The sequence below is a fragment of the Penicillium riverlandense genome (genome assembly GCF_028828495.1).
Source record: "Penicillium riverlandense strain IBT 135883 chromosome Unknown utg000006l_segment0_segment0, whole genome shotgun sequence".
NCBI lineage: Eukaryota > Fungi > Ascomycota > Eurotiomycetes > Eurotiales > Aspergillaceae > Penicillium > Penicillium riverlandense.
The window spans coordinates 566,811-586,905 of record NW_026643197.1 but is presented as its reverse complement, the minus strand read 5'-3'; the positions used below and the strand labels follow the sequence as shown (position 1 = coordinate 586,905).

Sequence of the window (20,095 nt, the reverse complement as noted above, 5' to 3'; positions counted from 1 at the left end):
CCCGAGCTTTGCTGACTACGTCACGGTCTCTCCGCGTTGCCAGCGCATCCCCACCAACTTCTTCGCCATGGGCCTTGCTTAACTGGAGCTCCAAATAGCCAGTGTTGTGAGCAGCGATGGATCTTTCAATCCAGCGACTGCTCAACGACAAGCTCTACGACAAGAGGAAACAAGGGGCCCTAGAGTATGTTCTCTTGCCTGCCCAAAAACACAAGTGCTGATCAAACCATTCTCCTTCCAGACTCGAAAAGGTCGTACGCGATGCCGTCTTCGGAGGTGAACACGAGAAGATCCAGAAGATCGTCGAGCAGCTCTGCCATGACTATGCCTACGTCGTCCACCAGCCCCACGCGAGAAACGGCGGTCTGATCGGGCTGGCCGCGGCCTCCATAGCTCTGGGTTCGGTGAGTGTAGCTCGGCTAGGAATGCTGGCGAGTGTCGAACATTGTGCGCTGATATGTTCTGGGTCCTGTTTTCTTAGGAAGGGGTCGCACCATACCTGAAGGAGATTGTGCCGCCGGTTCTGGCCTGCTTTTCGGATCAAGACGCGCGCGTCCGGTATTATGCTTGCGAGAGCATGTATAACATTGCCAAGGTCGCCAAGGGAGAAGTGTTGCTGTTCTTCAACGAAATCTTTGACGCGCTGGCCAAGGTAGGTGCCTATCGCCATTATTCGTGGGAGGGTATTGACAGGCAGTCTAGCTTGCGTCGGACTCTGAGCTCTCGGTCAAGAATGGTGCAGAACTCCTCGACCGCTTAGTTAAGGATATTGTGGCCGAGTCGGCGGCCTCGTATGTGTCGGTTCTACAGGTGTCCGAGAAGGAGGCGGCGGATCCAGACACGGTCGAAGAAACCGAGCTTCCAACGGCATTCTCCCTTGCAAGGTTCATTCCTTTGCTCAAAGATCGCATACATGTTATTGGCCCGTTCACACGAAATTTCTTGGTGTCGTGGTTGACCTTGCTGGACACCATCCCCGATCTGGAGCTGGTGAGCTACTTGCCTGAATTTTTAGACGGATTGATCAAGTTTCTCGGGGGCCCGACGAAAGATGTCAATGTTGCCACCCAAGCTCTTCTGGACCGGTTTCTATCCGAAATCAAAAGGATCACGCGATTGAAGAAAGGGATTGAGGAAAGCCGCAAGAGCGAACGAAGTCGCAGACGCTCGGCAGCAAGTGACACTGCCAGCATCAAGACCGACCAAACCGTTGGAACTCCCGTTATTGAGGAAGCTGCGAAAGATGACATCGCCGTGGATGACTCAGTGTCAGAGTTTGCTGATGATGAAGGAGTTCGAGCGGATGGAGACTGGATCCCAGGGCAAGATGTACAAATCGATTACCCGAAGATTCTGGACATACTTGTTGGGTTTGTCGATACCTCATATGGTAAGTCTGCTTTCCCAATTATCCGTGATCACACTGTTGACCTCGCACAGAGGAGGAGATGCAATTGACCGCTCTCCGTTGGATCGATACCTTCTTCGACATCAGCCCCGAAGATATCCTTCCCTTTGTTCCACGGCTGTTGACTCAGGTACTTCCCGCCATGTCTAGCGGCTCGGATCAAGTGCGGCTAGCAGCAAACAGAGTCAACAAATCCCTCCTTGAGTATATTTTTTCTCTGTCAGACGATACGACGGACGAGGCAGCACAAACGATGCCCTCTAGGGTCCTCTCTAATACGACCAGCAAAGAGAGCGTGGACAAGGCATCAATACCTGGGTCGAAATCATCGGAACTGACAATCCCTGACTCAAGAAGGCAATCCACACTGCCAGAGCCATCCGGGACTATGACACCGCGGAGTGCCGTCTCGGTGCCAGCGCAGCCGGCCGATTTAGACTATGCTGCTGCCGTCAGCTCTCTCACCCTTCAATTCTTGAACGAGAACGAAGCCACCCGGGTAGCGGCCCTCTCATGGCTCATCATGTTACATCGCAAAGCACCAAAAAAGGTAGTTGCGTTCAACGACGGAACTTTCCCAGCTCTTCTCAAGACCCTGTCCGACCCTGCGGAAGCAGTCGTGACCAAGGATCTGCAACTTCTGTCGCAGATCTCGAGGAATAGCGAGGACAGCTACTTCACCTCGTTCATGGTCAATCTGTTGCAGTTGTTCTCCACGGATCGGCATCTACTGGAAGTGCGCGGGAATTTGATCATCAGGCAGCTCTGTCTGAACCTGAGTCCGGAACGTATTTACCGCACTCTGGCAGATTGTCTCGAAAAGGAGGAGGTGAGTCTCGGGACCCGTGTGTGGTAGGATATCAAATGCTTATGCTTCAACCAGGATCTCGAGTTTGCTAGTATTATGGTCCAAAATCTGAACAATAACCTCATCACTGCGCCGGAGCTCTCTGATCTGAGGAAACGATTGAGGAATCTTGATACCAAGGTACGCCCATCCATCCTACTGCATTTACAGGACTTATTTGCTTCTCAAGGATGGCCAAATGTTCTTCGTTGCGCTGTTCAGGTCTTGGTGCCACAACGCAGTCTCGACCTTCTCTCTATGTCTTCTTGCGCAGGCCTATGAACAGGCCTACAACCTTCTCCAAGTCTTGTAAGGAAGTTCGGGCAATATTTACCAACATTTATTAACATCCATCCAGCGCCGAGCTCGAAATGACCGTCAACATGCTGATCCAGATCGACAAACTGGTCCAGCTTTTGGAGTCACCCGTGTTCACCTGTAGGTTATCGTGGGGATCATTTGTCAATTCAGTTACTCACTCCCCATAGATCTCCGCCTTCAACTCCTCGAGCCGGAGAAATACCCCTACCTCTACAAATGCCTCTACGGCGTCCTGATGCTCCTCCCCCAAAGCTCCGCCTTCGCCGCCCTCAAGAACCGCCTCAACAGCGTCAGCAATATCGGCTTCCTACACGGCGGACCACGCAGCACGGCGCAGACCGCGCCGTCCGCCTCCTCGTCGTCTTCCTACGACCGTTCCAGCGGCGCACGCCTCAAAGGACGCGACGAAACCATCCGGTGGGTCGAGCTCCTCGACAAATACAAATCCGTCCAGGAACGCGCCCGGCGCGCCCAGCGCGCAGCGCAGCGCCATCCCCTCGACGCTACCGATACACTCAACGACCCCTCTCTAACGGCTGCCCTCTCCGCCGCCGCGACGGACCACACTCGTGCTCGCGATCGAGCCGGTCTCCCTGATGCGCCGCGGGGCGCTGCCGGGGCTGGTGCAAATGCAGGACTAGCTCCTCTCGGAGGTCGCGGGGGCGCACCTGATGGCGCGGGAGGAAAACCGGCCGGGGCATCGCTTCTGGGGCCCGTGCATAGGCAGAAATCCGGGCTTCCGAACCTAGGCCGGCTGGGTATTGGTGGGAGGAAGTCGAAGAGGTAAAGCTAACGATCTTTGGGTTTGTTTATTTTCCTTGGCAGTGCACGGCAAAAGGGGAAAGCCAAACGCTTGGTGGTCTGTGCGGGTCTGTTTCCAATGGGGGAGTATGTATCATTGATTGAGAATATCGGGGTGGTTGAGGCACGTCTTATTTGATGAATAACAATACCCCAGCGAGCCAGGTAGTTTTATCTCTATAATTACAACCTTGACTGTTGATTGTAGTATAGTTAGGTTGGATTGAAGAGGAATAAAAAGAGTATATTCAATGGTTATATGAACAGCGAAGTTAAGCGGGAATGGTTAGAACATCCCCTAGGAGCAAGGAAACCAGACACGGAAAGTGGGTGGGTGCAAGCACCAAGACATCGAGCAGACATCATAAGGTCTCTTCCCAAAGAGTTAACAAGTCGGAATTTGTCCAAACTTCCAACTGTCATGGTTCTCTCCAGGAAGAACCCATTCATAAGACTGGAGTGACACACACAAACACAGAGAGAGAGAGAGAGAGAGAGACATGGCGACAGAGCAGAGCAAAAGTTTCGAAAATCTCCGCTGGAACGTGTCGCGAAGATGGCGAGACAAGGGTAATTTCAGGCAATGGCGCAAGAAGACGCTGAAATTTTCGAGGGGATGGGTGTATAGGATAGGTCGCTAGAGAACAAGACCAAAAAGACGAGACCGAGAAATCAATCACCGCGGCGATCTAGATCCCGATCCCGATCCCGACGGGCGCCAGCTGCCGGTCGAGTGCTTGGAGACGGGACTTGTGGGCAGGCTGGAACCGTTGGAGGAGTAGATGTATTCGCCATCGACGTACTGCGCGCCCGTGGTGAAGGTGTTGCGGTTCTTGCGGCGGGTGTAGCGCTGCTCGAGGCGGTAGAGCTCGAGTCCTGGGTCGAGGATTAGCAATTAGCTACGGATGACCAAGGGCCGTGGGGGCGGGCTGGCAGGGAGGGAGAGGACATACTGGCTTGGAGTTTATCGATCAGGCCCATTGTTGCGATGTGATGTGACAGGAGTTGGTGTGACGATAATTCTCTGCCGGTGGTCCCTGACGAAAGCTATATATGGAACACACACCCAAGGGTAAGAGTGCCAATCGTTCCCACTTTCAGGAACGGTGGAACGCAACCTTGGTCGCCGACGGTGGATGACAATTTCAAGACGAGGTTGGGCTACAACAATGACATTGGTCAATACAGACGGCATGTGTCTGAATTCCAGGGATTTTTGACTTACTGTGGCACAAGTCAATTGGGCCAGCACGAGGTGTCTGGGGGAACACGAGCGAGGCGGGAGGCTGGAACGCAAGGAATGTGGTGTCGCGTGTGACTGGGAATGCAAGATGCTGCGAGGGGCAGGGGCAACGAGTGGAAGTAGGGGCTGGCCCTAGAAAGAACTAACAAGTGGAATTGGCAGGTTAAAGAGAGTGAGAGTGGAGTGAGAGACAAGTGAGAGTGGGAGAAGATGAGAAAGGGGAAGTGGGGAACAACGTTGGCACTAGCGGGTTGGAGTTAGAGTACACACGACATGCGAGTGTGTGGCTGGTCTAGACTAGTAGTATTCTTACATCTACGCCTCGTCTGAATCCTGCGCCAGCGATAATTCCTGGGCTGCGCATTTGTTAGTGGCGGGGAAAATAATAGAAAATACCAAGACTCACCATTCCACAACTCCGCATAGATCCCATCCAGATCCAACAGCTCGCGGTGCGATCCCATCTCCGCAACCTCCCCATCCTTCAACACAAGGATCTGGTCGCTGTCGTAGATCGTGCGCAGCCGATGAGCCACAAACACACTGGTGCGGCTCTTCTCCTTGAGAATGCTGTTGATATTCTGAAGAAGCGCCTGCTCCGTGTACGTGTCGAGCGCAGAAGTCTATCAAGCATAAGTGAGGGCCCGGCCGGGACAAAAAGAAACCTTACCGCTTCATCGAAGAACAGCAGCTGCGGGTCCTTCAGCAGCAGCCGCGAAATAGCCAGGCGCTGCTTCTCGCCGCCCGAGATCATCATGCCGCGCTCGCCCACCGCCGTGTCGTAGCCCTCGGGTAGGCGCTCGATCAGTTGGTCGATGCGTGCGCGCTCGGCAGCCCGGCGCACCTCTTCGTCGGATGCAGCGATGTTCCCGTATCGGATGTTGTGAGCGATGGTGTCATTAAACAGCGGCGTATCCTGCGGAACGACGCCAATGGCCTTTCGCAGACTGTCGAGGCTCACATCTCGAATGTCTTGCCCGTCAATCAGGATGCGGCCGGACTGGATGTCATAAAACCGGAAAAGGAGACGCAGAATGGTCGATTTGCCGCAGCCGCTAGGGCCAACAATGGCAAATTTCTTCCCGGCTGGAATGGTGAACGTCGCATTCTTTAAGATCGGGCGGTCCGGGTGATAGCCAAAGGTGACGTTCTCAAAGCGAATCGCGCCGCCGTGCTTCAGTTGCAGGGGTTGGGCATTGGGCCGTTCCTGAATCGTCACGTTGACCTTTTGCAGGTTGAAGAGCGTCTCCATATCCAGCAGAGACTGGCGCAGCTCACGATAGACAGAGCCCAGGAAGTTGAGAGGCACGGAGAGCTGGAAAACCAGCTGGTTGACCATAACCAGATCTCCCACGGTCAGTGATCCAGTCGCGACCCCGTCGGCAGCCAAATACATCATTGCGGCCAGCGCAGAAGAGAAGATCATGTTCTGGCCTGAGTTCAAGAATGCCAGGGACGTGGTCACCTTGATGGATGCGTCTTCGTAGTTCTTCAGTGCTTTATCGTAACGCGCCACCTCAAACTTCTCGTTGTTAAAGTACTTGACGGCCTCGTAGTTGATCAGCGAATCCACGGCCACTGTGGCTCCGCGATTATCGGCCGCATTGGCCTGTCTCCGGAACTTTGTGCGCCACGCCGTGGTAGTAATGGTAAATGCGGTATATGCAACCATGGTGGTTGCCGTGATGGCAGCAAACTGGAGACCATATTGGTACGTCAGAATGCCGCACACAAGAGAGATCTCCAGGGCGGTTGGGACCACATGGAAGACCATGGAGGTCAGCAAGAAGCTGATACCCTTGGTTCCACGATCAATGGCCCGGGTGAGGCCGCCGGTCTGGCGAGAGAGATGGAAGTTGAGGTCCAATCGTAAGAGATGGTCGAAGACATTGCGTGCCACTTTCCGAATGGCCTTCTGCGCCACGCTGGCAAACACCGCATTTCGCAGCTCCTGGAATACTGTCGCTCCAATGCGGGTCGCGCCATCTGCCACCGTCAGCCCGGTGTCTTGTCTCCGATATTGGGTCTCTTACAGGCGATGATCATTGTCCCTGCCACGGTATACGCGGTCCCACCGAGAGACGCAAAGTCCACATTCATCGAGTCGACGATGTTTTTGAAGTAGAAAGGTACGTTGACATTCAGAACCTGAGGAAACACGGAAACGTCAGCGCCGATGGCACAGAAACCCATTTGCAGAGGAATTGACCTTGGCTCCAACCAGCAACGACAAGGCCGTTCCAACACGAAGCTTAGTACCCCAGTCACCCTGCCAGACAATATCAGTATATCGTTCATCATGCTCGCGAGATAGTATGCCGGACCTTGGGCCACAAGTACTTCGCCATTTCCTTCATGATCGCCCAGTCGGCCTTCCTCTGTTCTTTCGTACCCACCGCCGACTCATTCAACAAGGGCTTCTTGGTCGCTGGCTTTTCATCGCCCTCCTTCGAGGTCTGGACCAGGTTGGCGGCTGCTAGTTGCGACACCGGCGGTGCAGGTGCGGGACTGCTCTTTGCTGATGGGGCTTTGGAGTCTTTGGCGTCTTTTCGTAGAGGGCCACCATCTGATGTGAATACCCGGAGCTGCTGTGGCCCGTGGCCCAGTCTCGTCCATTGTGTCCGGCCGGGGAAGCTCGAATGTGCGAGTCGTGCGGCCGGCCGCCAGCATGGTGAGCGTGCTGCTCTGAGAAGCATGGCTGGAGATCAAATGTTTTGACTAAGGGTCTAATCAGGCTCAGGGTAACATGGTGAAGCTCAATGAGCGAGCGGCGCGCGCGGCAGGTCTCCGAGAGCTTTGGCCGGAGGGGATTCGTGGGCGCCGGGATCGGAGGAAAGGGATTGGCGTGAGGGCAAAACAGTGAGATAATAATAATGCGATTCAACGGAACTAGTTCAATGTGATTGTCTCCGTCAGACACCGCAGATCCTCGGGGTGTTGCAATGGACGAAGGGCGAATGTAGGGCAGAAAGAAGGCGACCTCGGATCCACGATTTCCCGGCAGGTTTTCCATCGTTGTTTGACGTAGTGGTTCTCTGTCTCCCTTCGTCGTGCCTCCCTCCCCCCGCCACCATGTCAGCCCTGCAGAGAGGTGTCCGGCCTCTGTCCCGGGCGCGAGTGCCTCGTCTGGCCCTGCAGCAATCGCGATGCGTCCAGATTCGCGCAACACCTGCGGAGGAGCCGTCCACCGTCAAGGACTATTTACCTCTGGCCAACACGCCCAGTGCCGCGGAATCACGGGGTATCCTCGATCGCTCATGATTAATGGAAGACTTACTGACATGTCATTCCTGTAGATGCGCGGTTCGAGGTCGTCGGCGCCCCATACTCGCTGTTGTCGGTATCGCTTTCGGCGTCCCAGAACCTGTATACGCGACGGGGAACTCTGGTGGGGTTGAGTGGCAAGGCGGACAATGTATGCAAGTTGGTCGCATGTGGGAATATTAGACTGACATTTTGGTTCAAAGGTGGTTTCGACATTGAGCGTTCTAGAGCCGTTCCGGAGGTCCGTCGTGGGGATACCCTTCCTCTACCAGAAGGTATGAGTGATCCTTGGTCTCAAACACGGACAAGTCATTAATCAAATCCTCAGATCTCTTCGGCCAGTCCCGTTACAGCACTCGTCTCCGTTCGATCCCCTACCACCTCCTTCGCTGTCGTGAATGTCAATGGCTCTGTGGACTGGATGATTACCCAGCGACGAGCCCTGTTAGCATGGACAGGCCGGTCTCTAGCTATCAAGCCGAGAGTCAATACCAATCTGGTTCGTGGGGGTTCTTCTTGTTTTTCTGTGATTATCGGCTAATGTGTGCAGAGCTTGGCTCATTGGGGTAGCTCTGAGGTCACAGGCAGAGGGTTGATGGCGCTAGTTGGCAACGGACAACTCTACTCGATCGAGTTGAAGGCCGGTGAACAGTACATTGCTCATCCTAGGTGTGCCATATCTTCCCTTGTATTTTGGTCTTTGCTAATCCATACCGACGTAGCAATGTGGTCGCCTACACAATGTCTTCGAATCCTCCGCGCCCCTACCGTTTCAAATCCACCACTCTGAACTTCCAGGTCCCCGGCCTGAAGACACTCCCAAGGCTCCTACAGAACAACAAGTTTATCCAGGACATGTCCGATTCAAACACCTGGAAGGCCACGATGCGCTTCCTGCATAAAGTGCGGACCTGGTCTCGCATGACCATCTGGGGCGATAGGGTATGTCTTTTTTATTTCCCTTTCCCTCGTTAGATCACAATAACTAATACGGCATGTCCATCTAGCTCTTCTTGCAATTCGATGGCCCCACGACCATCCTGGTCCAGACGCGCGGTCCTCGTCTGAAGGACGTTCTGGCCCAGCGCGAAGCAAACGAAATCGCCGACGTCGAGCGCGGAGTAACCATCACCGCCACGGAAGCAGCGGAGAAGAATGCCGCCGTCAACACAATACCGGAGCTAGCACGCTCCGTCGAGGATCTAACCCAGGAAATCAAGGGGACGAGCCAGAGCGTAGCAAGGATCCGCAAGGACGGGAAGGTGGATATTGAAGAGGTCGGGCGCACGAATTAGATAGATAGATCCGGGTCTAGCTGTTATGGGAGGAGTTTTTTACTAGCTGCGTTGGCTGGTTAGAGATGGGATGGATTTTGATATCAGGTTTGCATATCTTGGCCTGTACTGTATAGTATTCTTTTTTGTTTCCCTGAGCATCTCGGCTCTCTGCCGCAATCGATTCAGTTTCCTTTTGTGACTTGGTTGTTTCCGATTCGAAGGCCCGATCTGAAACTAAATGATCCATTCACCCATCCACGGCTATGCTGTGTTACGCGGCTCGTTTGTTGTGTAGCCCGGCGAGACCATCCGGGCCGATGTACACGCTGATACACCAACATGGACGGCATTGGACTTGACGTATTGTTCTAGAAGAATAATCCTGAAATGAAACTATATATACAATTTGAGCAATATTCAAAAATAAGTCTTCAACTCATGCCGTCGCGAGATCTTCCACGTCCTCGAAGCAGGCAACTCATACTTCTGCCCGTCGAGCCCAAGCTCCACCGCCGCCTTGATCCGTGGTGATAGTACCTTAAGTTCGTAAGGCTTTCGTAACCTGTCATCATCTCCCTCTGGTAAACCTGCTAGCCAGGGGAATGGGTCGATTTTCCGTTGACGGGCTGCTTTCCGTCGCTTTTTGTGCCGCAGATATAGCCACGATAGGAACCCAGCGAGAATCACCGCTGAGCCGGCGCCGATGCCGATCATTGCTTTTGCAGCCTCTGGTAGATCGTGGCTGTGTGGTGATGAATGTGCTGATTGTGAAGGTAATGTTGTCTGAGTGGTTGTTAATGATGAAATTTCGGTTGGGGTGGTGAGAGATGATGTTGAGGTTGAGGAAGTAGAGGTGGCTATGGCTGTAGTCGTAGTTATTTGTGATATGGTCGAGTAGGAAGATGAAGTATAGCCGGCAATAGAGGAAGTTAGTTTAGAGGTAGAAGGCACGTCGCTGGCTGTTGTTGATTCAACAGACGTTGATCGAGGAGTTGAAGATTTTGACGTTGCTGATGCTGCTGACGTAGCTGGCACCCAATCCTGGTAGGTGACTGTCGACGTTTTGCCGTCTATGATGGTGGTCCGAATGGAAGGGATATGGCTATATCCAAGGTCGCAGTCCGAGCACTCCATCTATACTTTGCAATATCTCGATTGGAAAAATCTAGAAAAGCATCCTGTTGAGTAAAGTGAACATGATAGTAAATCACAAATCAGCCCAAAGGTCTGTATATAGATATCGACTTCAACCGCCACGGAGTTGATAGTCCTTCCTATTGTTATTCCGTGAGAATCCCCAGTCAATACTATGTCTCAAGTTGGATGGCAGGCTATTAATAAGTGTTTCTTTTAACGCCCGATTCTTTGCTGTGAGAAGACGATTGGATCTCTTGGTAATGCCGAGAGATCGGTCGAACTATGAAACAACCTCTTACATTCCAGAGGCTCCATGGACGGACCGAGCCAACCAACCTCGTGTCTAGGAGTGAAATATGGAAGGCTGATGTATGGAAATAAGCAGCGGCTATGGACTGGATGTCTTGAAACCAAGCGTACAATGCCATTCTAGGCTCCGCCAGTTAGATTGAGAAGACGAGGTGAGAGATGGGCTAAGCGCCGGGATTGTCGCGTCGTCCATTTTTATCTTGACGCTAGCGTCATTGGATTGATAAGTCGGATGAGATAATCTGGCTACCTTATCTAGGATAGAGACAATAAAATAATCAAGTCGTTGTCCTGTGTTACTATGGACTCGTGCATGGTAGTCTCGGGAGTACGTAGTTGCACTCAGGATCCCCTAATTAACGCCCTCCGACCCAACGGACATCCGTTTACCCCGTACTCGGTCTGGAACTAAAATCCCAACTGTGGTTGGAAAAATGCAGTAAGCCGGAATTAACCACAATACCGGTAGTATGCTTTAGTTTCCATATCGTTACAGATCCGCTCCAACAGCCGCAGAACGGCGTACATTACTGTGGGAGCACATCCAACAGGGGCTCAGGATTCCCGATCTCAAGACCGACTGACAGCTCTGATATCATCAGGTGAGGATTACTCTGGGCATCTCCAGTTCACGGTTAGTCTGAATCTCAACTTGAGCCAGTCCCAAACAAGGCTGGAGCCGGACCGGGGTTTATTTCCACTTAGGAAATCCCCGAACACCCAGCGTTCTGGCGCTCGGGTTAAATCTGCTTATGTCCGAGAGCGAGTATCAGTCTCTTGTCTAGTGAAATAATCATCCGGCAAAAAAAAGGTCGGAATAATAAAGCTGACAGCTTATAAAACCTTTTTTGAACAAAGGAATTCTTTCCGCACAATCACGAGGGAGAAAGGGGAGATAACCAAAGAAGACCCGGATTTTCGCTGCTCGGCTCGGCCTTCGCCCTCCGAAGACGCGATATCCCCTGGCGCGATAGAGCGAGAGTGGGGCCCCAAGTACTGCTTGGATAAAAAAAAATATTAGCTTGCTCTCTTGCTCCTTTTGGGCCTCATAATTTTCTTTTTTCTTACACGCTCTATATCAGACCGTTGCCGACTCTGTCCTAAAAACGAAAGCAAATTTCGAGACCCGTTCGATTGTGGACGGATGGATGCTGCGTGCCCGTTTGCCACCGTAAGTTGCACCAAATCGTCCCCTGTCCCACCTTGCACAAGCTTGTTTTTTTTGCTTTTTGGGTCTGGATCTATGTCTTCCCTGTCGGTGGGGGATAACAGTATATAATCCGAGTCTGCGCTGTGAGGAATTTCATTCTGATATAGTTGATTATCGACAGACCTTGCGGAAATACCTTTAACCATTACACACTATGGCAGAGAACGAGCAACGGCACGCTTCGCCGTCTATAGACAGTGCCACGACCAACACAGGCCCATCGGAGAGTTCAACTCCACCACTCAGCGCACAAGTGAGCACCGACCCGGAGAAGGGTGCGCGGCCGGAGAAGACCCAGACATCAGAACAAAAGGGACCGGAGGATCCTGAGGCCCAAAAGCAAGATGTGGCCCCGATGTCGACTCCCGCAACGCCGGCGCCAGGTCCTCCACCGGACGGAGGCGCAAAGGCCTGGTTCACTGTGCTCGGCGCGTTCTGCGGATTGTTCGTTAGTTTTGGTTGGATTAACTGTGAGTGTACTTTCGAGCTTTTATAGGGATTGGGCTGATTTGATTTCAGGTATCGGTGTCTTCCAGACATACTATGAGAGCCATCAGTTGAGCGGCATGTCTACCAGCACTGTGACCTGGATCACCTCGCTAGAGACCTTCGTCATGTTCCTGGGTGTAAGTACTGCTTTCTCTGATACTACCTCGATCATGCTAACAACTCATCAGGGACCCGTCTTCGGAACACTTTTCGACAACTTCGGTCCGCGCTGGCTCATCCTAGCTGGCACAATTCTGCACGTCTTCGGCCTGATGATGGCCTCGCTCTCATCAGAGTACTACCAATTCCTCCTCTCGCAAGGAATCTGCAGCCCGCTCGGCGCGAGTGCCGTCTTCTACGCCTGCATCAACTCCGTCAGCACCTGGTTCGCCAAACGCCGCGCCTTTGCCCTGGGCGTCACAGCCGCTGGGTCGAGTCTGGGCGGTGTCATCTTCCCCATCATGGTCACCCAACTGATTCCCAAGGTCGGATTCGCCTGGACGATGCGCATCTGCGCATTCATGATTCTGGCCCTGCTGGGCGTCTCCAATCTCACGGTGCGTTCGAGGCTGCAGCATCGCCGCAAGCCGTTCCATATCCTCAACTTCCTCAAGCCGCTCACCGAGCTGCGGTTCGTGCTCACGGTTGCGGGCGCTTTCTGTGTCTTCTGGGGCATGTTCCTGCCTTTTACCTTTGTGATTACCCAGGCGATGCGGTACGGCATGTCAGAGCATCTGGCCAACTACCTGGTTCCCATTCTGAATGCAGCGAGTATCTTCGGCCGAACAGTCCCGGGCTATATCGCCGACAAAATCGGTCGCTTCAACGTCTTGATTTTAACCACCTTCCTCTCTGCAATCTTGGTGCTGGCGCTCTGGCTGCCCGCGCGCGGCAACGTGCCCGCCATCATCTTCAGCGCCCTGTATGGCTTCAGCTCCGGTGCGTTTGTGTCGCTCGCCCCTGCTGTCGTCGCTCAGATCTCTGACCTGCGCGAGGTGGGTGTTCGCAACGGCACCTTCTTTGCTGTTATCTCTTTTGCGGCGTTGACGGGTACGCCCATTGGTGGTGCGCTCGTTCCCGATGTGCTGCATGGGTCTTATACCAAGCTGCAGATCTTCTGCGGTGTGGTGATTTTCGCGGGTGCGACTTTCTTTGTCGCCGCGAGGACTGTTGTGGGTGGGTTCAAGCTCAATAAGGTGTAAATTGGGAGGATTATTGGCTGCATTATGTTGGTGTTTTTTGTGCTTTTGTTAAATAAAAAGAACTGGGTATGTTGAGCATAATATGATAGACGGGTTAGAACCACCTTTTTGATTCTGTATAACTATAAAATTAGCATCGACGAGAACCCTCGTATTGAAAGTATATAAAACACCAAACGCCCCAGCGCCGTCGCTGAACGATGATGGACAATGAAAAAGTAAAAGCCTGCCCGAGTCTGCATGCCCAAGCCCCGAATGCAACACCGGACCGACAAAGATCAAACCAGCACGCCATTCCGCATATTCTCGACCGTCTTGAGACCAACGCCTTTGAGAGTGCTCAATTCCGCGAGGGTGTTAACCTGGAACTGAGGCTGATCAGAGACGAAGCCGACGTCGGGGGTGTGGTCCATCTCGCAGAGGCAATCGACAATGGCCTCGGCCTTTTTGGCGCCAACACCTTTCAGCAGCTTGATCTGGCTGACGTCGCGAGAGTTGATGATCGATAGCAGATGAATGGTGCGAGGTGAGACAGAGGGGTCTTCGCAGTCCATCGCGTCCAGGTCGGCTTCGCCGCGAGTGAATGACTTTGATGTGGCGCGCTTTTTGTGACGTGGACGAGAGACATTCTCGTCACTGGAGAATCCATCGCCACCAGCATTTTCCTCGTAATCTGCATCAAAGTCCTCCGACTGGCGCTTTCCAAACGTCTTTGGGGACGCTTTCTTGAGAGACAGCATGCTACCGAATCTCCCTTTGCCAGGAGAGGAAACAGCGCCAGTGAAGACCTGTGGCCCCCGTGTCTTGCCTTGGACTCGTTCCTTCAAAGCGGCAATCTTGCCTGCCAGTTTCTCATTGTGTGGGAAATGAGGCAGTGCCAGCTGGTACATCTTCAGTGCAGAGGCGTCTTCACCGCGTGCTTGGTGTTGCTTGGCCATGAGTAGATAGGAGAGACCCTCCGCTCTTGCATCCTCGGTGCCTTCAACACGTTGTTCCAGCATTTCAAGTCGTCGCTGGACCTTCTCGTTCAGCTCGCGAACTTGCGTCTGCCGTGATTGCTCGCTCACGGCACGTACAGCCAAGATTTCTTCCACTTTCTTCTCAACCATCTCCTCAATCTTCGCAGCAGAAAAGTCTGCGTAGTTTGCCGAAGGCTCCGTAACTGGGGCCAGTGTCTGACGGGCAGGCTTCAATATGCGAGAAGTGTGGCCATCAAAAGAAAGGGAGGGCCGCTTGGACACCTCAGGCTTGCGAAGCTGTGACATATGAGGCTTCTGCGGCCGATCCGAATAGACACTGAACATTTTCACAGGCTTCTCATCATCCTTCTTGGCTGGATCTTTTGCAGCAGGTGCTGGCATATTCACGTTGACTGAAGCGGTCAGTGGGCGCAGAGGCTGTCGCGACGCTGCCATCGAAGGCCGGATTGACGGTCTTGCCGGACCTTTGAACATCGGGTCATTCTCCACCTCCCGGACCTCGATCTTCCTTGTCCGACTGGCGACGTTGAGCGAGCTGATCGTGTCCAGGTGGTATGACCGAACCGAGGCAAGATTGAGGATCATGACTGTCAGTCCATTGTTCTGGCCCAGAGACAGGATCCTAGTCATTTTGGATTCGCGGTACGGGATCCGATGTTGCTTCTTGTTGATTGCCTCGACGCACTGAGCCAGCACAAAGAGACTCTTGTTGATGCTAGCCGATTCAATCATTCGCTCCTTGTCATTTTCAGTGCGACGGTTGTCTTCTGAACCCGCCAGGTCGATGGCTGAAGCAGTGCTGACCCGAGTTTGATCGGGAGATATGACAGTAACCTTGACCGCGAGGATCGCGTGGGATCGTGAGGAGTGTGCGTTCAGCTAGAGGAGTCAGTTGTGAGCAACCGTCCTCGAATCTTCAAATCCAGGCAGAGCAGACATACTTTTGTTGCAGAGGTTGACCGATTGGTGTTCGCCTGGTCATAGAGCCCCTCGAACTCCTTCAAGCTCGTGCAGGGCTTCTCCGTCAGCCCAACGACCACGGTCTTGCCACCGTTGTCTCGAAGAGGCAGTCCCGCCAGTGTGCGCTTCTCGGGCGGTTCGAACAGATCGTACACCTTGTCATTGTAGATCTCATAGTAGCTCAAAGAGACCTGTACCTTGGTCTCTCCGTCGCTATCCTTTTCGATCTTCCGACTGCGTCGGTAAATGCCACTAAGCATCCGGGGAATCACGCCCCGGTCAGCAAGGGACTTCCCACCGCGCATCGTGTGCGTTTTGCCGGTCCCGGTAACACCGTATGCGAATATGGTGACATCGAATCCGTTGAACAAGTGCTTGATCGTGGGTGCAACTATAGAGTAGCTTCAATGAGACGGGGTATTCATTCTGGGGGTGGTAGGAAGTACCTTCGGCATCAAACAGCTCCTGCTGCGACGCATCCGAGTCATAGACGGCATTGAACTGGAAGGCATACTCCTCGCCCTCGTTTTTCGGGTTTGGAATCCGCACCAGGTTATCCCGATCCCTCAACGCAGCCAAAGCCGCGCCTTCGCGGGAACTTTTCTTGTCACCAGTCGACTGACGCGTCTTGGAGTCGGCAGTACCAGTTGTAGCACCCGTGCGGAGAATCACGTCGAGCTCCCGCTCGGACTTGAGGAGAGGTCGAACACGCGCAACGACCCGGACACTCATTGTGGCAGTTCCTTCATTCAAATGAAACAAACAAGGAATAAAGGAATGAAATGAACAAATGAAAAGACAGAAAGAAATCCTCCCGAAGAATTGAAAAGCTACCTAACCTACCTGTTGGCTGCAAGACACGGGGATTGTCGACGAGTGTAGGAGCTCGTGTGTTCGCCGAGTTGAAGGTGTGTGTGTCGGTCGTTGGCGGGGCAACGGAGGAACCCCTAGGCTGTGGGGGTAGGGAGGAGAGAATCACACATTCTTGAGATGTGCGTTTTGAATTAGGTAGGATGAAAATCATGAATCGATCTAGGTCTGCAATATATACTTGTTGTGGGAGCGTATGTGTGCATCGATGGTGCCGACTTGTGGTGTGTTGGTGTTGGGAAATATATAGTTGGACCATGCAGCACCCTACCAGAATGAGGTGGCACACCGATACAGATATGGATGCTTATTGGATTTCGCTCCAGAGCGATCGATAAATACCCCTCTATCGCTATTTACAATCTCTGTTCCATCATCTCGATCTATCCTCTCGCCCAGACGACGATAACAGACAGTACGAGCAAGTCACATGCGAGGCCCCTGATTGGCCCAAGCTAAAGGCCACCGTAACTCATCATCACCGCCTCCCACTGGTCGTCCCCGGCTTGTGCGTTTCTGTGTGTCTCTTTTCGGATTTCTCACCAGCTGTTTGTGGCTTGCTGCTAGGCTGACTGACAGTGCTGTCCCCTACATAGGAAGCTGTCACTCCGCGCCCACACGTTAATTCACCCACCTCCGTGACTCCCTCCCTCCTCCCCCCCTCCCCATATCATCGACACCTTGCCAATTGTCCCCGGACCCCACCACAAACCTCCATGGCAGCACCACAGGGGGGTTATCCTCCCCAGGAGGGCTATGCCCAGCCGGGCTATGGCGCCCCCGCTCCCGAGGAACAGCAGTCTCCTGTGCAAGGACATGCCCCTCACGGCCACGCCGCCGGCCGGAAGAAGAGAGCATACGCGGGCCAGGCATACGACTTTGGTGCCGGTGCTAATGCGGCGCTCGGTGGACAGCCCACAGCTGGGGGCGACTATGGGCAATATCCCCCACAGCCGCCAGTTGAGGCATACCAACAACAGCCCATGTATGGCGCAGACCCAAGTCAGATGCAGCCTGCGGCGGCGGGATATGCTCCGCCAGCTGCTCCCGGTATGCAGCAGATGACACAGCAGTTCGGTGCCATGGGCATGGGTGATCCCCATCAGATGGCCCCGCAGCAGCAGCATCCAGTCGCCCAGGCTGCTCGACCTGTCCAGCTCAACCAGCTGTACCCGACAGACCTCCTCTCGCAGCCCTTCAATGTGGCCGAACTGGACTATCCTCCACCTCCTATTACTTTGCCGCCCGGAGTATGTACTTAGACCGTCAACCCCCCGAAAGTCGGATACTGACCGTGTGACAGACGAGCGTTTACCCTTCCCCTGATGCCAATTGCCCCCCGAAGTATATGCGGTCCACGCTGAATGTCGTGCCGACGACCCATAATCTTTTGAAGAAGTCGAAGCTGCCCTTTGCTCTCGTGATCCAGCCATACGGAGCCCTGCACGATTCCGAAGACAACGTTCCTGTCATCCCCGACCAAGTGATCTCTCGGTGTCGACGCTGCCGTTCTTACATCAACCCGTTTGTCACCTTCCTCGACCATGGCCACCGCTGGCGTTGTAATATGTGCAACTTGACCAATGATGTGCCCCAAGCCTTCGACTGGGATTCTACGCTCCAGAAGCCTGCCGATCGGTCACTGCGCGCAGACCTGAACCAAAGCATGGTAGAATTCGTTGCGCCGCAGGAGTATATGGTTCGTCCGCCTCAGCCACTCGTCTATCTCTTCTTGATCGATGTGAGCCACGCCTCCGTGACCAGCGGTCTCTTGGCCACCAGTGCACGATGCATCAAGGAGAGCCTGGACCGCATTCCCAACGCCGACAGACGGACCCGACTGGGATTCATGGCTGTGGATTCGAGCCTGCACTACTTTAGTATTCCACGAGATGGCTCAGAGACTTCGGACCCTCGGATGCTCGTTGTCAGCGACCTGGAAGAGCCCTTCCTGCCCATTCCTGGCGATCTCTTGGTGACTCTGAGCGAATGTCGAGAGAACATTGAGTCCTTCTTGGACAAGCTGCAGGAGATGTTCCAGAACACCGCAAATCTCAGCTGCGCGATGGGATCCGCTTTGCGGGCCGGTTACAAGTTGATCTCTCCCGTGGGTGGTAAGATGACGGTTCTGAGCGCCTCGCTGCCGAATGTGGGCCACGGTGCGCTTACCATGCGCGAGGACAAGAAGGTCCTAGGTACGAGCAAGGAGTCCAGCCTACTCCAAACGGGCAACTCATTCTACAAGAGCTTCGCCGTGGAGTGCTCCAAGGCGCAGGTCTCAGTGGACATGTTCCTTTTCTCGTCCCAGTACCAGGATGTGGCGTCTTTGAGTAATCTGCCCCGCTACACGGGTGGACAGACCTACTTCTACCCAGGTTGGAATGCCGGTCGAAGCGAGGATGCGATCAAGTTTGCGCGCGAGTTCTCTGAGTACCTGTCTTCGGAGATCGGCCTGGAGGCTGTTCTCCGCGTGCGTGCCACTACGGGTCTGCGCATGAGCACGTTCTACGGCAACTTCTTCAACCGGAGCTCAGACTTGTGTGCGTTCCCTGCGTTCCCTCGCGACCAGGCGTACGTGGTTGAGGTGTCCATTGATGAGACCGTGGCAAAACCCGTGGTATGCATGCAGGCGGCGGTCCTTCACACCACCTGCAATGGCGAGCGTCGCATCCGTGTGCTCACTTTGGCCCTTCCTACCACCCAGAACCTGGCCGACATCTATGCGTCGGCAGACCAGCAGGCGATCACCACGTTCTTCAGCCACCGGGCCGTTGAGCGGGTCCTGAGCAGTGGTCTCGAGCCAGCTCGTGAAGCTCTGCAGACCAAGGTCGTGGAGCTCCTGCAGACCTACCGCAAGGAGCTTGCCGGCGGCAGCGTTAGTGGTGGGGGCCTCCAGTTCCCGGCCAACCTTCGAGGATTGCCTGTGCTTTTCCTCGCGCTGATCAAGAACGTAAGTTTTTGTTTCTCCCGTGATTTACTGATACTAATAGAGTCTCGATAGCTTGGTCTGCGGAAATCCGCCCAGATCCCCACGGATATGCGGTCGGCGGCGCTCTGCTTGCTGTCAACCCTGCCTCTGCCGCTCCTCATTCAGTACATGTACCCCAAGATGTACTCGCTGCATGACATGCCCGACAACGCGGGTCTGCCAGACGAGCAGACTGGAGAGATCATCCTGCCGCCAGCCATCAACCTGTCGTCAGAGCGCCTGGCGCCTTACGGGTTATACCTCATTGATGACGGCCAAACCCAATTCCTGTGGGTTGGCCGCGACGCCGTGCCGCAACTCATCACGGACGTGTTCGGCGTGGCGGACAAGTCGCAGCTGCGGGTGGGCAAGCAGACGCTACCGGATATTGACAACGAGTTCAACCAGCGTGTCCGGGCCGTGCTCGAGAAGAGTGCCGACCACCGGTCCAAGGGCGTGGGCAGTATTATTGTACCGCACTTGTACGTGGTGCGCGAGGACGGCGAGCCAGCCCTGCGCCTGTGGGCGCAGTCGATGCTGGTGGAGGACCGCGCCGACCAAGGCATGAGTCTCGCTCAGTGGATGGGAAGTCTGCGAGAAAAGGTACCGTCCTCGCATTATGCATCCTTCAGAAGGTCTCGGAGCTAACCATTTAATTTGCAGGTTGTGCAGTAATTCTGGTTAACGGGAGAGGGTCTCCCTGTACCACTACGGACTTGGGTAGAACGATGTCAAAGAATATAATGCTTTTCCGTTTGGCGATCCTGTCGTATTTAGTTCAAGTGGGCCGTGATGTGACTGGGCGGCAG

At 54.0% G+C, this 20,095-nt stretch overlaps 7 protein-coding genes across 7 annotated transcripts; 4 read left to right on the top strand and 3 right to left on the bottom strand.

Annotated features, from left to right (window-relative positions):
- Positions 1 to 116: 116 nt before the first annotated feature.
- Positions 117 to 3,363, top strand: N7474_006480 (VAC14 family protein; the record flags this gene model as incomplete). The annotated part of the gene is made up of 9 exons (XM_057197890.1): positions 117 to 184; positions 242 to 404; positions 482 to 652; positions 703 to 1,390; positions 1,441 to 2,237; positions 2,292 to 2,396; positions 2,446 to 2,564; positions 2,614 to 2,693; positions 2,744 to 3,363. 9 exons carry the CDS (start codon positions 117 to 119, stop codon positions 3,361 to 3,363), a joined length of 2,811 nt encoding a protein of 936 aa, XP_057051330.1.
- Positions 3,364 to 4,053: 690 nt separating this feature from the next.
- On the bottom strand, positions 4,054 to 4,358 carry N7474_006479 (uncharacterized protein; the record flags this gene model as incomplete). Its single annotated transcript, XM_057197889.1, has 2 exons — positions 4,054 to 4,253; positions 4,331 to 4,358. The coding sequence occupies 2 exons, from the start codon at positions 4,356 to 4,358 to the stop codon at positions 4,054 to 4,056; spliced, it is 228 nt and encodes a 75-aa protein (XP_057051329.1).
- A 577-nt stretch (positions 4,359 to 4,935) lies between these two features.
- atm1 (ATP-binding cassette Fe/S cluster precursor transporter ATM1) lies at positions 4,936 to 7,316 on the bottom strand (the record flags this gene model as incomplete). The annotated part of the gene is made up of 6 exons (XM_057197888.1): positions 4,936 to 4,976; positions 5,027 to 5,243; positions 5,291 to 6,606; positions 6,654 to 6,768; positions 6,830 to 6,889; positions 6,945 to 7,316. The coding sequence occupies 6 exons, from the start codon at positions 7,314 to 7,316 to the stop codon at positions 4,936 to 4,938; spliced, it is 2,121 nt and encodes a 706-aa protein (XP_057051328.1).
- A 376-nt stretch (positions 7,317 to 7,692) lies between these two features.
- N7474_006477 (AIM24 family protein) lies at positions 7,693 to 9,179 on the top strand (the record flags this gene model as incomplete). The annotated part of the gene is made up of 7 exons (XM_057197887.1): positions 7,693 to 7,861; positions 7,917 to 8,035; positions 8,088 to 8,159; positions 8,213 to 8,383; positions 8,435 to 8,553; positions 8,607 to 8,826; positions 8,892 to 9,179. The coding sequence occupies 7 exons, from the start codon at positions 7,693 to 7,695 to the stop codon at positions 9,177 to 9,179; spliced, it is 1,158 nt and encodes a 385-aa protein (XP_057051327.1).
- A 2,792-nt stretch (positions 9,180 to 11,971) lies between these two features.
- Positions 11,972 to 13,508, top strand: N7474_006476 (putative MFS monocarboxylate transporter (Mct); the record flags this gene model as incomplete). Its single annotated transcript, XM_057197886.1, has 2 exons — positions 11,972 to 12,269; positions 12,337 to 13,508. The coding sequence occupies 2 exons, from the start codon at positions 11,972 to 11,974 to the stop codon at positions 13,506 to 13,508; spliced, it is 1,470 nt and encodes a 489-aa protein (XP_057051326.1).
- A 278-nt stretch (positions 13,509 to 13,786) lies between these two features.
- On the bottom strand, positions 13,787 to 16,180 carry N7474_006475 (kinesin family protein; the record flags this gene model as incomplete). Its single annotated transcript, XM_057197885.1, has 3 exons — positions 13,787 to 15,367; positions 15,430 to 15,839; positions 15,895 to 16,180. 3 exons carry the CDS (start codon positions 16,178 to 16,180, stop codon positions 13,787 to 13,789), a joined length of 2,277 nt encoding a protein of 758 aa, XP_057051325.1.
- Positions 16,181 to 17,034: 854 nt separating this feature from the next.
- Positions 17,035 to 19,961, top strand: N7474_006474 (COPII subunit SEC24; the record flags this gene model as incomplete). The annotated part of the gene is made up of 4 exons (XM_057197884.1): positions 17,035 to 17,568; positions 17,622 to 19,268; positions 19,320 to 19,889; positions 19,950 to 19,961. The coding sequence occupies 4 exons, from the start codon at positions 17,035 to 17,037 to the stop codon at positions 19,959 to 19,961; spliced, it is 2,763 nt and encodes a 920-aa protein (XP_057051324.1).
- Positions 19,962 to 20,095: the final 134 nt, after the last annotated feature.